At 40.9% G+C, this 16286-nt stretch overlaps 1 protein-coding gene across 4 annotated transcripts in view; it reads left to right on the top strand.

The window, feature by feature from the left end:
• The window catches only part of ATRN (attractin), a 177911-nt gene that overhangs the window by 102623 nt on the left and 59002 nt on the right, over nt 1-16286 (top strand). For all 4 annotated transcript variants that reach the window (XM_030914898.1, XM_030914901.1, XM_030914899.1 and 1 more), the window contains exons 16-21: nt 390-609; nt 2172-2357; nt 2927-3160; nt 9271-9408; nt 13268-13361; nt 15485-15537. In XM_030914898.1, the coding sequence (XP_030770758.1) occupies nt 390-609; nt 2172-2357; nt 2927-3160; nt 9271-9408; nt 13268-13361; nt 15485-15537 (925 nt within the window). The remainder of the gene's footprint in view (nt 1-389; nt 610-2171; nt 2358-2926; nt 3161-9270; nt 9409-13267; nt 13362-15484; nt 15538-16286) is intronic.

Raw genomic sequence — 16286 nt, 5'->3', positions numbered from 1 at the left:
GATTTCTGTGAATTTTACGATATATTGTCTTCTCTGAGCTACATTTTTATCCTTTATAAAATGGCCATATTGAAGTGATGATCTGTCCTAATCTACCATGGCTGAGTCAAGGAATAGAGAGGTTTTCTATGTCTATGGGGTATACTTAACTTGGTGGTTTTTATCTAGAAGCTTGTTTTGGTCAAGATGTTGGTTATATTCAGGCCAGGCATGGTGGCTTATGCCTGTAATCTCAACACTTCGGGAGGCCGAGGTGGGAGGATCGCTTGAGCTCAGGAGTTTGAAACCAGCCAGGGCAACATGGCAAGACTCCATCTCCAAAATTTAAAGGAAAAAAAAAAAAAAAAAGATGTTGGTTGTATTCATAGTTGTGTCTCTTTTGCCTTTAGTCCAAGCTCACTTTAACCCCATGGGTCGGCCTTCGGAAGATCAATGTGTCCTACTGGTGCTGGGAAGATATGTCCCCATTTACAAATAGTTTACTACAGTGGATGCCATCTGAGCCCAGTGATGCTGGATTCTGTGGAATTTTATCAGAACCCAGTACTAGGGGACTGAAGGCTGCGACCTGCATCAACCCACTCAATGGTAGTGTCTGTGAAAGGCCTGGTAAGTTCACGGGTGAATTAGGTGGTATTCAGAGTTTAATGTGAGAGAAACCATAGGAGGCATAGTTCATTGCTGAGATGTGTGAAGTAGTCATGAAAACAGATGAAGTATTGATTTCAAGCATGCAAAGCAGAGTATAACCCAGATTTCAGAAGCAGAAGGAAATATTCTGGGACCCTGAATAGTTTTAATTATAAACAAAACCAAAAATAACTAACTATTCAAAGTACTAATAACCTACTCAAAGAAACTGATATTCCAATTAACAATGAGATTGATAGGTTTATTGACCAGAAAAAGTATTGAGAATTGCTCTGAAAGGTAAATATACTGGTGTTGGCAGAGAAATGCAGTGGAAGAAAAAACAAAGAAGGAAAATAAAAACAAAGAAAAGATTAGTAAAGCAAGCAAGTCACTACAGGAACAGTGTTGAGAAAGGTAGTGTCAACAGGGAGAAAAGTGATGAGAGCAGTTCTATAACCGAGGACAGAAGCAACCCAGAACTGCGCGAGAGCTGTGGGAGAGTACTGAGCGGACAGACACTCGGAGTAGCTTCCCAGCTTTCAGTCTCTCTGGGCTACATTTCGGCTAACTAAAGGCAGGCCCAGGGGTAGCTGCTGCGGCATGAAGACAACCCAAAACGAGCCTCCTCCTCCTCCTGCAGAGGAACTCATAAGCAGTCAGTGGAATTGTGGGTTATTTTGGGAGGCTGGACTCCATTTGCATTGTGTCCAGTTTTGGGAAAATACTTTAATTTGTCTGAGGAATTACAGAGGTGTAGAAGAGAATTCATAGCATTGTAGAAGTCACCTTAAAATATGATTTCTAAACTTCTCTAGGGGAGCCGTCCAGCAGCCTTTCAGAATTCTGAATCCTTTGGTGAATTTAATGAATGCCATGGTCCTTCTTCCCTCCAAGATTACAAACATGAGATTTTACATATTCAAGTGGGTTGTAAAACCCCTAAAGTTCATCCTGGGTCCCCAAACTCAGGGGCTTACAGCCCTGCTTTTTGGAAAGATTCACTGTTTCCTCATCTTTGTCCTTGATGCTCTTTGAAAAGAAAATTTATATTTTCCGCAAGCATGTAAATACACTTGACTAAACAGTACTTGATGACTTTTATTGTTTTCTATTTTCTCTCATTTAATTGATTGCATGGCACATTAATGGGTCATCACCCACATTTGAAAAGTCTTGACTGGGCACAGTGGCTCACGCCTATAATCCCAGCACTTTGGGAGGCCAAGGCAGGTGGATCACGAGGTCAGGATATCGAGACCATCCTGGCTAACATGGTGAAATCCCATTTCTACTAAAAATACAAAAAATCAGCCGGACGTGATGGCATGCGTCTGTAGTCCCAGCTACTTGGGAGGCCGAGGCAGGAGAATCACTTGAACTGAGGAGGTGGAGGTTGCAGTGAGCCAAGATTGTGCCACTGCACTCTAGCCTGGAGACAGAATGGACTCTGTCCCCCCAAAAAAAGAAAGAAAGAAAAGTCTTTAACCTTAGCAGACGTGGTGGGGGCTCTAAGTGTCTCTCTTGGGTTTCATTCCCAGCAAACCACAGTGCCAAGCAATGCCGGACACCATGTGCCTTGAGGACAGCATGTGGAGAATGCACCAGTGGCAGCTCTGAGTGCATGTGGTGCAGCAACATGAAGCAGTGTGTGGACTCCAATGCCTACGTGGCCTCTTTCCCTTTTGGGCAGTGTATGGAGTGGTATACAATGAGCACCTGTCCCCGTAAGTGAAAAAGGGAGCCCTAGGCACTTATGCATGCCCTCTGTATAGGCAACAACTCAGCCATGGGGCTGTGCTCTCAGCCTCTTAACATTTTAGAAACAAGACTGGACATGACCTCTGCTCAAACCTGACCAGAGACTGCCATCGGGACATTGCTGCCTGATGAGAACCTTCATACAGAATCAGGCACATTGACAGTAAATAAATGTAGGACAGATCACAGAGTACAGAAATAACTTGTCCATCCTCAATGGCATATTGCGCAATCCATGTAATATCTCCATATCTGAATGTCCTAATTTGTAAAGTAAATGCTTTCCAATAGATAACCTCTAAGGTCCCTTTTGCCGTCAATATCCTGGAATTGAGAGAGGAGGGAAGGGTCATTTCTGTTATGTATTGGGCAAAATACTGGGCTCTTTACATTCGTTATCTCTTTTAAATAATCAAGACAGAATAGTATTTTTGACTCATGCCAGTTGAATAGTCTGTTAAAGAAAAATGTAATTTAAATACAGTGAATTCAGATCTACCTGTGATAGTCAATTACAACTTTTTTTTTTTAATAGCTGAAAATTGTTCAGGCTACTGTACCTGTAGTCATTGCTTGGAGCAACCAGGCTGTGGCTGGTGTACTGATCCCAGCAATACTGGCAAAGGGAAATGCATAGAGGGTTCCTATAAAGGACCAGTGAAGATGCCTTCGCAGGCCCCTACAGGAAATTTCTATCCACAGCCCCTGCTCAATTCCAGCATGTGTCTGGAGGACAGCAGATACAACTGGTCTTTCATTCACTGTCCAGGTAAGATGCCTTGCATATCCAAATTCAAGTGTTTCATTACCGATTTATGAAGAATAAAACCTTGAAAGCTACGTTGTGTATATGTAACTCCCTTCCCTCAGCCCCTTCCTTCTTCCTAATGGTTGGTACAAGAAGGAATAGACGAGAAGGTGTGATCCAAGGCCTGACCTGGACCTGCTGGGAGTGGTGGTGGGTTCCTAAGAAACCAATTCTAAGAAATTGACCTTTGATTCAGACTTGAAGTGACCACTCAGCAATGTGTCTGTCTGCTTCTAGAACAACTGGGAGGGACTGGGTTGGTGCAAAGACTGCTCAGAGATTAGCGGTCAAGAACTTCTCTAAGAGCCTGTCAGACCGTGCCATTGACAACAGGGCTCTTTGTGAGGACTTTGTAAGGGGAAGTCCACTGTAAACAAAGGTTAAAGGCCAGAGACAGACTGGGAGAAAATACCTGCACTGTATGTAACAATTGATGATCATCCAAAATATATAAACTCCCACCCTCCAGAGAAAAAATAAAAAGCTGAATGTGAACCCAACCGAAAAAGTGGTTATTGGAGATAAAGAAGCCATTATCAGAAAAAGAAATAGAAGAGGAAAATGTAAACTAACACCAGGAACCAATTTTTTGTCTATTAAACTGGATCAAATTTTCCATGTTCCCTTTTTTCCTTACTAAGATTTGGGGGATCTGCAATTCCATTTTTAATCTACTAGGAGTTAACTTTTTAATGAAATATTTAAATCTCTGCTTTTTCATTAATATCAAGAATGTATCTAGTAAAATGACAACCCAGAGAATGGGAGAAAATATTTGCAAATTATATATCTAATAAGAATCTAATGTCCAAAACACGTAACTCTTAAAACTCAACAATAGACAACCCAATTAAGAAATGGGTAAAGGATTTAAATAGACATATGTCCAGAGAAGAAATACAAATGGCCAATAAGCATACGAAAAGATACTCAGTATCATTCATCATTAGAGAAATGCAAGTCAAAGCCACAATTAGATACCACTTTACACCCACTGAGATGGCTATAATCAATAAATCAGTTAATAACAAGTATTGGCAAGGATATGTAGAAATTGGAACTCCCATGCAGGTTGGCAGGTCCTCAAAAAGTTAAATATAAAGTTATCATATAGCCCAGCAGTTTTACTCCTAGGTACATACCCAAGAAAATTGAAAACATTATGTTACCCAAAAACTTGTATATAAATGCTCATGCTTATAGCATCATTCTCATAGCATCATGCTCATAGCAACATTATTCATAATAAGCAAAAGTGAAAACAAGCCAAATAGCTGGCAAATGGATGAACAAAGTGTTGTATGTTCATACAGTGTAATATTATTTGGCAATAAAAAGGAATGAAGTACTGACATATTTTCTGACATGGATTACCCTATGTAAAAGAAGCCAGGTGTAAAAGATGATGCATTGCATGATGCCATTTATATGAAATGTCCGAAGACAGTAGATGTTTAGTGGTTTCCTAGGACCGGGCATGGAAATGAAGAATAATAGGCATGAGGTTTTCTAGAGTAGCTGCAGAATTATTTTCTGACATGGATTACCCTAAAAAAACATGCTATGTAAAAGAAGCCAGGTGCAAAAGATTATGCATTGCATGATGCCATTTATATGAAATGTCCAAAGACAGAAAGTAGATGTTTAGTGGTTTCCTAGGGCTGGGCATGGAAATGAGGAATAATAGGCATGAGATTTTCTAGAGTAGCTGCACCGTTTTATGCCCTCACCAACATCATATGAAGGTTCATATGCTTTTCCATGTGCTTGCCAGTACTTGTTACTGACCATCTTTTTAATTAAAACTGTTCTAGTGGATGAGAAATGGCATCTCACTGTTGTTTTGATTTGTATTTTCCTGATAACTGATGAAATTGAACATCAGCTTCATTAGTTAGCCTTTTGTATATCTTCTTTAGAGAAATATATATTCAAATTCTTTGCCCATTTTTCAGTTATGTTGTCTTTTTTATTATTGAATTGTAAGAGTTCTTTATGAATTCTGAAGTCCCTATTGGATATATTATTTGCAAATACTTTCTCCCATTATATGGGTTTCTTTCTACTTTCTTAATATGCCTTTTGAAATCAGAAGTTTTCAGTTTTGATTAAGTTCCATGTATCTGTTTTATTTTATCCCATGTGCTTTTTGGTATTGTATCTAGAAAATCAGTGCGCAGAGCAAATCACATAGATTTGCTCCTAAGTTTTCTTTGAAAAGTTTCGTAGATTTATGTCTTATGTTAGGTTCTTTATCCATTTAGAGTTAATTTTTGTATATGGTGTGAGGTAGGGGTCCAAAACTCTGTTTTTGCCTGTGGATGTGGTCCCTGCACCATTTGTTGAAAAGACTTTTTTTTTTTTAACCATTGAATTTTCTTGCTACATTTGTTGCAAATCAGTTGGCTGTGAATCTAGGAACTTATTTCTAAGCTCTCGTTTCTGTGCTGTTGACTTATGTTTCTCCTTTTGCCAGTATTACAGTTTTGATTACTGTGGCTTTGTATAAGTTTTGAAATTGGGAAATCTAATTCCTCCACCTTTGTTCTTATTTTACAAGACTGTTATAGCTATTCTGGGTTTCTTGCATGTCCATATTAATTTTAAGAAGGCTTGTCATTTTCTGCAACAACAAAAAGCCAACTGGTTTGATAAGGTTTGCATTGAATCTATTGACCAATTTGTGGTGTACTGCCAGTCTGTTTGTTGAGACAGGGTCTCACTCTGTCACCCAGGGTGGAGTGCAGTGGTGCTATCTTGGCTCACTGCAACCTCCACTTTCCCAGGCTCAAGTGATTCTCCAGCCTCGGCCTCTACAGTAGCTGGTACTACAGGCGTGAGCCACCAACACCCAGCTAATTTTTGTATTTTTTTAGAGAGAAGATTTCGCCATGTTGCCCAGGCTGTTCTTGAACTCCTGGCTCAAAGCAGTCCTCCTGCCTCTGCCTCCCAAAGTTCTGGGATTGCAGGTGTGAGCCACCACGCCTGGCCTTTGCCATCTTAACAAGGTTAAATCTTCTAGCCTATGAACCTGGAATGTCTATTTACCTCTTTACTTTCTTTTGGCATTGTTTTGTAGTTTTCAGTGTACATCATTGTCTTGTTCCTTTTTTTAAGGGAAAATAATTCAGTCTTTATTAAATATGATATTAGTTTAGATTTTTTTTATACATACCCTTTATTGGGTTGAGAAAGTTTCCTTCTATTCTAGTTTTTTGAGGGTTTTATAATGAATGAGTGCTAGATTTCGTCAAACACTTTTTCTGTGTCTACTTAGATGATCATGCAGTTTTGTTCTTTATTCTATTAATACTATGTATTACATTAATTAAGAATGTTAAGCCAGTTTTGCATTCCTGGGATAAAGCCCATTTAGTCATGATGTATACTTTTTTATCATGATGTATATTTTTAATCTGCTGTTGGATTCTATTTGCTAGTTGGAGATTTTGTGTCTACATTCATGAGAGGGATATAAGTTTGTGGTTTTCTTCTTTTGTGATTACTGTCTGGCTTTCATAGCAGGGTAGTACTGGCCTCTTAGAGTAAGTTGGAATATACTCCTTCTCCTCTATTTACTGGAAGAGTTCATCAAGGATTAGCATTAATTATTCTTTAGATGTTGATAGAATTCACCAGTGAAACCAAATGGGCCTGGCCTTTTTCTTTGTGGGAAAATTTTTAATTATTAATTCAGTCTGTCATAGATCTATTCAGATTTTCATTTTCTGAGTGAGTCAGTTTTGGTAATCTGTGTTTTTCTAGTAATTTGTCTATTTCATCTCAGTAATTGAATTTGTTAACATACAGTTCATAATTTTTATTTATTTATTTATTTATTTATTTGAGACAGAGTCTCGCTCTTTCACTCAGTCTGGAGTGCAGTGGCATGATCTCTGCTCACTGCAACCTCCGCCTCCAGGTTCAAGTGATTCTCCTGCCTCAGCCCCCCACGTAGCTGGGACTACAGGCACACGCCACTACTCCTATCTAATTTTTTTGTTTTTTTTTTTGTTTTGTTTTTGTTTTGTTTTTAGTAGAGACAGGGTTTTACCATGTAGACCAGCATGGTCTCGATCTGACCTGTGATCTGCCCACCTCAGCCTCCCAAAGTGCTGGGATTATAGGTGTGAGCCACTGCACCTGGCCAGTTCATAGCATTTTCTTGCAGGTTGCTCTTTAGCAATACGTAGTCTCCTATTTAACCTGTTAAGGATTTTTTTTTTTTATGTCTAGATTGGTTTTATTCATTCTTTTACATTTTGCGAGGGCTCTAAATATTGTAAGGGCTTTTTTTTTTAAAGAGCTTGCTCTCTTATATTGTGGATGCAATAATTTAAGCCTTGTTGAATGTACTAAAATTTGTATTTTTCATTTTCTCATATTTCTTCCATTAACCCTTCCTTCAGGATTTGTTGCTGTGCATGTTTATCCTGGTGGTATTTGGAGATTGAGAATTTTCTTATACTAGTTAATCCTCAAGGTTAATTTGTATTAATAACTAAATGTGTAGATCTGTCAATATTGATCAGTGGTTGGGTGTGCTGAGCTGTTGTGAAGGTGTGGTATGATGTCCTGGAAAAGCTAGCAAGCCAGCCTCAGGACACTCCAGCTCTGGTCCACTTGGACTGTTGTTGACTGGTGTGTGCTCCTCCCTCATTGGAAGAAGGAAGGAGCAATGGAGCTGGGTGTCTGGGTGCAATTAGCATGTTCATGGGTATGCCAAGTGCCTCCCAGCCTTGGGTGGTAGGGCCACCTAAAGATAGCTGGCACATTGCCTTGAGTCTTCCTTCCTTCCTTCCTTCCTTTCTCTTTCTCTTTCTCTTTCTCTTCCTTTCCCTCTCTTTTCTGTTTTCTTTTCTTTTCTTTCATTTTTGAGGTGGAGTTTTGCTCTTGTTGCTCAGGCTTGAGTGCAATGGTGCTTTCTCAGCTCACTGCAACCTTCGCCTCCCGGGTTCAAGCGGTTCTCCTGCCTCAGCCTCCCAAGTAGCTGGGATTACAGGCACCTGCCACCACCCTGGCTGATTTTTTGTATTTTTAGTAGAGACGGGGTTTCACCATGTTGGCCAGGCTGGTCTCGAACTCCTGACCTCAAGTGATCCACCCACTTTGGCTTCCCAAAGTGTGGGATTCTAGGCGTGAGCCACCACACCCAGCTGAGTTTTTTTTCAAACACTCAAATACTAACAGGTGCATAAACAGAACAAGTACAAGGCTATAGAACGTTGCCAAGATGGTGAAAAACTACATCACATTGATCAACCACCAAGGTAGATCTGAAGAATCAGATTTTGCTTACAGAGCAGGTTGTGCAACTATGTAAATATCTCCCCCATTCCATTCCACCTTAGAGTTCTGCAGTGCACAGCCTGTGCAGCTGTCCTGAGCAGTCCTCAGAGGTCCAAGCTTCATATACCTTTCTAGTTGTAAAGCCTTATATCCATTAGGAGTCTTAGTAATCCCACTTGTGGAAATGTTTATCCATAAAGATGGTTATTTTTCTAACAATGAAAAATGTAAAGCAAACGAAATATTAGAATATAAGGAAATGGTAAAATAACTGTTAAGATTCATCAAAATCATTCTGCCATTTAAAGTTTTGTTTATAATTAATGAAATAATGTAGTAAAATAATTGTGATCTAAGTTAAAAAAGAAAGGTGAATATTAATATGAACATAATTGTGTAACACTGTACAGAAAAATACCAGAAGAAAATATATCAAATGTGAACAGTGGTCTCTGGGTGGTTGGATTGTATATGATCTTTCCCATCCTTCTATTTTTTAAATATACTGTCATGAGCATATGTTATTTTTTAGTGAATAACAACAAAAAATATTTTTTGTATCACTATGGGCTTTCACCTTGCTGTGATACATTTTCAGTTTTCCTGGACTAGCTCTTCTTTGGTATTTTTTATCTTATTTCTCAAATTAGTTTTTAATGGGCCAGTTTTGATGATTTATCAAAGATAAATTAACTACAGAGATAGCTGCAGATAAATCTTATTGAACTTACTCCATGCAGTTCTTCCATGGTACAGACCCCTTGAAACTCTTTTTCTTCCAGCTTGCCAATGCAATGGCCACAGTAAATGCATCAATCAGAGCATCTGTGAGAAATGTGAGAACCTGACCACAGGCAAGCACTGCGAGACCTGCATATCTGGCTTCTACGGTGATCCCACCAACGGAGGGAAATGTCAGCGTAAGTCAAATTGGTCAGATTTACTCATGGCAAATCGGTGTGGAACACAGTACTTCTATTTGACTTGAGTAGGAGGAAAAAAGCCACTTTGTTTTGGATACCACATTTCTTATTAAATCATACTGGTCAGAGGCTCAGCTGAGCTGAAAGAAAGAACCAAGGTTTCAGTGTAGCTGGTTAAAGCAACAAGCCAAAAATGTTAGAGTTAAGCCTTTGACCACATTCTGCAGTGGTATAAACAAGGGCCCAAAACCAGAGAAAGTACCAACTTCCCCTGTTTCCTTTCCTCCCATTGAACAGGGCACAGGTCAATAGAGGGATCAGCTCAGACATGGGAGTCTTGGGGCTCGTCTCACTGAGGAGAGAGCCCCGGACAAAAGGTTCCAGCAGTATATTGACCCTAAGGTTGTGGGGAGGGCAAGGTATAAGGGCTAGGAGTAGGAAAGTCCTGAGTTGGAGTCCGTTAGAAAAGTGTCTTCTGAATTCCCCCTCTTCCCCCCATCAGGAGGCCTTGGTGCCTGAAGAAGACCTCAGCCCAAGGCCTCAGATAGGGAGCCTGAGAATGAAGGCTCCAGGGCTAGGAATGTAAACATGTGAAGGAGCGTGACCCATGAGGTAGACCTGAGTCCTTAACTGCGCCTCTCTCAGAGCCCCACACTCAGGCCCACCTCATAGGTCACGCTCTGCTTGTAGGGAGGTCCCCCTTCCCCCGGGGCAGCCAGGTAAAGCCTATGTCATTGCCTATGGTCAGGCCTAAAAAATCACACAGAGGCTTTTTAACCAGGAGCCAGGCTCCTCAATACTTCTAGTGTATTTTAAAGATTTAAATAGCCGGGCGCGGTGGCTCAAGCCTGTAATCCCAGCACTTTGGGAGGCTGAGACGGGCGGATCACGAGGTCAGGAGATCGAGACCATCCTGGCTAACACGGTGAAACCCCGTCTCTACTAAAAATACAAAAAACTAGCCGGGCGAGGTGGCGGGCGCCTGTGGTCCCAGCTACTCGGAGGCTGAGGCAGGAGAATGGCGTAAACCCGGGAGGCGGAGCTTGCAGTGAGCTGAGATCCGGCCACTGCACTCCAGCCTGGGAGACAGAGCCAGACTCCGTCTCAAAAAAAAAAATAAAATAAAATAAAATAAAATAAAATAAAATAAAAAAATAAAGATTTAAATAGTCCCATGTTGGCTGGGCACAGTGGCTCACGCCTGTAATCCCAGCACTTTGGGAGGCCAGGGCTGGTGGATCACTTGAGGTCAGGAGTTTTAGACCAGCCAGGCCAACATGGTGAAACCCCATCTCTACTAAAAATAGAAAAATTAGCTGGGCGTGGTGGTGGGTGCCTGTAATCCCAGCTACTCAGGAGGCTGAGGCATGAGAATTGCTTAAACCTGGGAGGTGGAGGTTGCAGTGAGCCAAGATCACGCCACTGCACTCTAGCCTGGGCAACAGAGTGAGACTCAGTCTCAAAAAAAAAAAAAAGTCCTGTGTTTCTCCTTTTATGTCAAATAGAAGCCTGCAAGCAATAGGACATTTTATTATGATATCAAAAATTATGACAGGTAATGCTTATGAACTGCTTTTTTAATTCTAGTTTCCAGCTGAAAAACATAATGAGTACTATAGTTGAAAGACTCTTCAAAGTTCTGAGCAGGAAAAGTAAACATAGGGAAATCTCTACCTACTTCCCAGATCCCAACTCCAAACTCTTTGGCATGACCCTTCAGAATCTAATCCAAGACCAGCCAGGAGAGAGGCAGTGTTCTAGCTGTATGTCCCTTACTCTCCCTGGGGTTTAGTTTCCTCATAATAATAGGGTGGTTGTTGAGATGAAAGCAGAGCAGTACATGACACACATTCTGCAGGATACTAGTCAATACTCATGACATGGGCAATTCTTATTACCCTTCTAATGCCATTCCCCACTACTCCTAAGTAAAAGTTCTTGCTCAGATTAGAAGGTACTTGGTAAAAATGTTTTCCTACTCTTTGTGAATAGACTTTATCCGTTAGACAGTAACTAGAGTACCTAACAGAGTGGTAGAGTGTACAAGGCATTGTACTGTTAGCCACTCAAGATACAGGTGCTTTTATTATCCCCAAGATCACGTAAACTGCCCAGGGTCTCACAGTGAGATATGGCCAAGCTGAGAACCACGTCCAGTCTGTGCTGACCTTAACTACTGGGCTGGTTGTACTTCCAGATGCCATCATCCCCACATCTGCAGCTACATTCTGGAAGCATCACATTTTCCTTTGTGAGATCTACAGGGCCTGAGTACAATTGTATAGAACTTAAGAGTTTGCCTTATTTTTCAGAGTTCTAATCCACAGTAGAAAGCATGGTGTTTAGAATACTGCAAATTGGCCGGGCGTGGTGGCTCACGCCTGTAGCCCCGGCACTTTGAGAGGCCGAGTTAGGCGGATTACGAGGTCAGGGGATCGAGACCATCCTGGCTAACAAGGTGAAACCCCGTCTCTACTAAAAATACAAAAACTAGTCAGGCATGGTGGTGGGTGCCTGTAGTCCCAGCTACTCGGGAGACTGAGGTAGGAGAATGGTGTGAACCCAGGAGGCGGAGCTTGCAGTGAGCTGAGATTGCGCCAGTGCACTCCAGCCTGGGCAACATAGCAAGACCCTGTCTCAAAAAAAAAAAAAAAAAGAAAGAAAACTGCAAATGGCACCAAGTCTTTGATGTTTTCTTCTTAAAATCATATAGTCCTTAGGTAAGGATAGTAGCTATGGTTTCTTGAATGCTTACTGTGTTTAAGACATCATACACATATCATCAAAAACACCCCTATGAGATAGGTACTATTGTAATCCCCATTATATGGACAAGGAAGCTGAGACTCAGAAAGGTTAAGTAGCATTTCCAGAGTGACAGAAGAGCCAAGTAGAGTAGGCTGGATTCAAACCCAGGCAGACGGACGTAAGGCCTTTGCTTTTCACTAATAAATTACACACCTTCCCCCAGTCTCAACAGAGCCAAGCGTCAAACACTCATGATTCTGACTTCAGCATCCATTCTGTTAATCTCTGCACTATTCTGTTTTATAGTTTTCTTTGGGTGATTTTTTTCCCCAAAGGATTTATTTTTAAAGCATACCTCTCTCCAACTGAATGCCTTTCATTTATTCACAAGCAAAACAGGGTATAAAGTGAAAAGGTGTTGACCAAAAAACCTTTCATTTTCTTCAACTGGAGTATAATATTTATCACAGCTTGTATTATGTTGGATGATAAAAGGAGAGATTTTGAGATGGCCAGAGGAAGGAGATGGGAAGAACTATTTTCTGTAAAGGCAAAAAAGAAGGTGAAGCAAGGGTGGCGCGTCCTGAGGGCCCCTAAAGCGCTGACCTTGGCATTGGATCCTGGTTCTGAGTCCTGTGGTAATTCCAAATGTGGCCATCGTGGAGAAGGCACCTCAGCCAAGACCAGCCCTCCTTCAGAGGACAGTCACCTCCAGAGCACCTTCCTAGGGGCAGCGGCTATGTCTGTGTCCCCACACCCGGCACCTGGCATTCTAGAGATGCTTCACAAATATTTGTTGAATGAATGAAAGAATCATAGCCGGGAAAAAGAGAGTCTATTGAAAAGATCAGAATAGTCATTGCTTCAGAAGGCAGTGGATACCAGCATTTACTTTCCTCCTGTCCTTTGATTTTGGTTCCTTTACTGTTACCTATACATTATTATCATTAGCTGAAAAATCATGAATCTTGCCCATTGAATGCTCTTACTTTAATCTGTCTTTCCTACTGAACTCAATTCAGATAAAATTGCTTGTTTTGGAAAAAGTCTCCAATAGTCAGAATTTTTTAAGCCAGTTGTGACCTCCATTCGTTTATCTTCTCTGCAGCATGCAAGTGCAATGGGCACGCGTCGCTGTGCAACACCAACACGGGCAAGTGCTTCTGCACCACCAAGGGCGTCAAGGGGGACGAGTGCCAGCTGTGAGTACCACACTCCCTGGACCACCAGGGAGAACCAAGAGGCTGTGCAGCTGCCTGAACCCCATCCTGAGAGCCACCCGCTTCCCTGTGTCTTGTTGCTGTGGACTCTGAGGGATCCCTGGGTTGATTAGTTTGAAATTTTGCCCATTCTACTTCAGACAGGTCAATCCCCAAACTGAGGAGGTCGTCGAGTTAGCAGCAGTTCCTTAATGGCTCTTGAATTCACATTTTTGTTTAAGTGATACTGACATTTCCTGGGTTGTTCATTTGGATTAGTCATTTTAACTTCAGCAACTACTTGATTTTTGTCATGTGAAGAGATTGTACTCTTTCCCAAAGAGTAGAGTTGGAAGAGCTGGTGTTTTGGTGATGCCATTTATTTGGTGTTTGGTTGTCTGATTGTGGAAATGATCCTCTTACCTTTAACATTTACTGTTACTCTAGCATTTTCCATGTTGAAGCATGTCAGGCATCTTCTTGGAGAGGGTTTGGAGTCCCCATCCATGAGGATGCAGGTGCAGCAGCATCAAGCACGTTTAAGGTTTCAGACCTGGCCCTGCCTCCACTGAGCAAGGTGCTCTTGAGGCAAATCACTGTTCCCCTCATCTGTCAATAGTGGGACTAGCAATAGTTGTTTTTGGTGTCCTGTTAAGTTGAAACAGGAAAGATAGTTCCTCAATCAGTGTATACCAGGCTGTCTCATGGGGAAACCTCGTAAAACGCATGCATCCGCATTTACTCATTTTCAAGAGAAGACTTAAAAGTGTTTAGTATCAAAACACTGAGCCGATTAATCATTGTAAACATCATTATTTCTTTTTTTTTTTTTGAGATGGAGTCTTGCTCTGTTGCCTAGGCTGGAGTGCAGTGGCGTGATCTTGGCTCACTGCAACCTCTGCCTCCTGGGTTCACGCCATTCTCCTGCCTCAGCCTCCCAAGTAGCTGGGACTATAGGCTCCTGCCACCGCGACCAGCTAATTTTTTATGTTTTTTAATAGAGAAAGGGTTTCACCATGTTAACCAGGATGGTGTCGATCTCCTGACCTTGTGACCCACCTGCCTTGGCCTCCCAAAGTGCTGGGATTATAGGTGTAAGCCAGCGTGCCCAGCCAAACATCATTATTTCTTAAATAACAGTAGTAATAATGCCACCAGTGATTGAGACGTCATCGCTAGTGCTACTCAGCAGGGTTTGGTCTGTCTACCTTTTTAGTTTATATCTGCATATATGTTTACTAGTTTCATGTTGCCCTAAAGCCAATATGTGAAGAAAAGTCTAATCCAAGGTTAAATGTAACTTTTAGGTCCACATGAAAATGTGACCTAAACAGAAAAATGTGATCGAGCAAAATTAATCACTCTTACCCTCAGTTAGCTGATGCAACAAAGACATGAGGTGGCATCAAGTAAGACTTTCAAGTTCCTTCAAGATCACAGATGTAGGCAGGTGCTGCTCATCACCTTGGCTGAAGGGACACAGCATGCCTGCCTGGGAAAGGCTGTCACCTGCTTCCCACCCTTTTCTCTTCGTGCATAGCTGTTGTGTTTACCTAAATGGCTTTGTGAAGTGGGAGGCTGGGTTTTGCTGATATTTATAGATGATATCTATAGGGAAATTGTTTTCTGAGGAGAACATATTTTTTTTCTACAGACTGGTGAACACTTATTCCAGGGTTTAAAAAAAACAGTGATTCTTGGTATTTAGTCTTCTCTCACTTGTGTTTAAAGAAGAGAATTAGTTTATCCAGGGAACATAGGAAAGAAGTGAGAAATTAGTATTTGAAAAATGTTTTGACTGCACTTTTAGAAGAATATGTAGTCCACACAAAATTGAAAATGTGTTTTTCATTATAGTAAATAGCTGTATTACATTTGGATTTTTCTCATTGCTTTGGCAAATGCTTGTCAATTGTCCTCATATAGTTGGTGTGTGAACTGCTGAGCAGTCAGTATTGAAACATGCGTGCTCTTCCTAGACTACCTGAGCTGAGTTATGGTGAAGGATGCAATTATAATGGCTCCAGACTATCTGTACTTTATATAAAAGGATCTGCTTGGTTTTAAAATGAATTCAGCTTCTGTTTTAAATAGAAGTATAAAATAGTCTTTGTTTTTTCCCCCAGATGTGAGGTAGAAAATCGATACCAGGGAAACCCTCTCAAAGGAACATGTTATTGTAAGTGGTTTTGCAATTCTTATTTCTAGAAGCAAAGCAGTTCAGTAAAACTTCATTGTTTAACCTGGTTTGAGAATGGTAAGTGCTATAGGACTATAGCAAGCACCAATGAAGTGTTCCCTGACTTGATATGTTTACATTCTGTTAAGTTTACTACATATAGGAGCATTATTTTAAGCTGTTTTAATTGTGTTCGGGGTTAACGTTAATGTGTCCATAGCAGATAGCAGGAGAGAGTAGAGAGGCATGCATTTCTGTCTTTTCATGTTATGTTCTCTTAAAACTTTATTTGCCATTACCTAGTTGGGGTCATCATATTTCGTGTTTTAGGATATAGATCAAAAACAGAATTCTTAAAATATGGTTGAAGTTTTTGTCATTCTGTCTGGAACTGATTTGTGTTAACCACCTTGGGGTGAAAGGTCAGTCTGGCAAGGTCACCAGGTTTTTATGGGTAAATGTGTTTTCTCTTTATGGGAGAATGCACGTGGTAGACCAGAGTATGGAACCAGAAAAAAACGAGTTAATGTTATGGCATATCCATTGTAATTATATACCTGCTGTACTGGGTTGAATAACATCCCTTCAAAATTCATGTGTACTTGGAACCTGTGAATATGACTTTATATATATATGTATATACACACATATAACTTCTAAAAGAAAACAAGAGAAAAACATCTTGACCTTCCGTGGGGAAAAGTTGTTAGATATGTTTCTAAAAGCATAATTCGTAAACAAAAAGTAGA

Source organism: Rhinopithecus roxellana, chromosome 13 (genome assembly GCF_007565055.1).
Source record: "Rhinopithecus roxellana isolate Shanxi Qingling chromosome 13, ASM756505v1, whole genome shotgun sequence".
NCBI classification, from domain to species: Eukaryota; Metazoa; Chordata; class Mammalia; order Primates; family Cercopithecidae; genus Rhinopithecus; species Rhinopithecus roxellana.
This window is presented reverse-complemented; position numbering and strand designations above follow the sequence as displayed.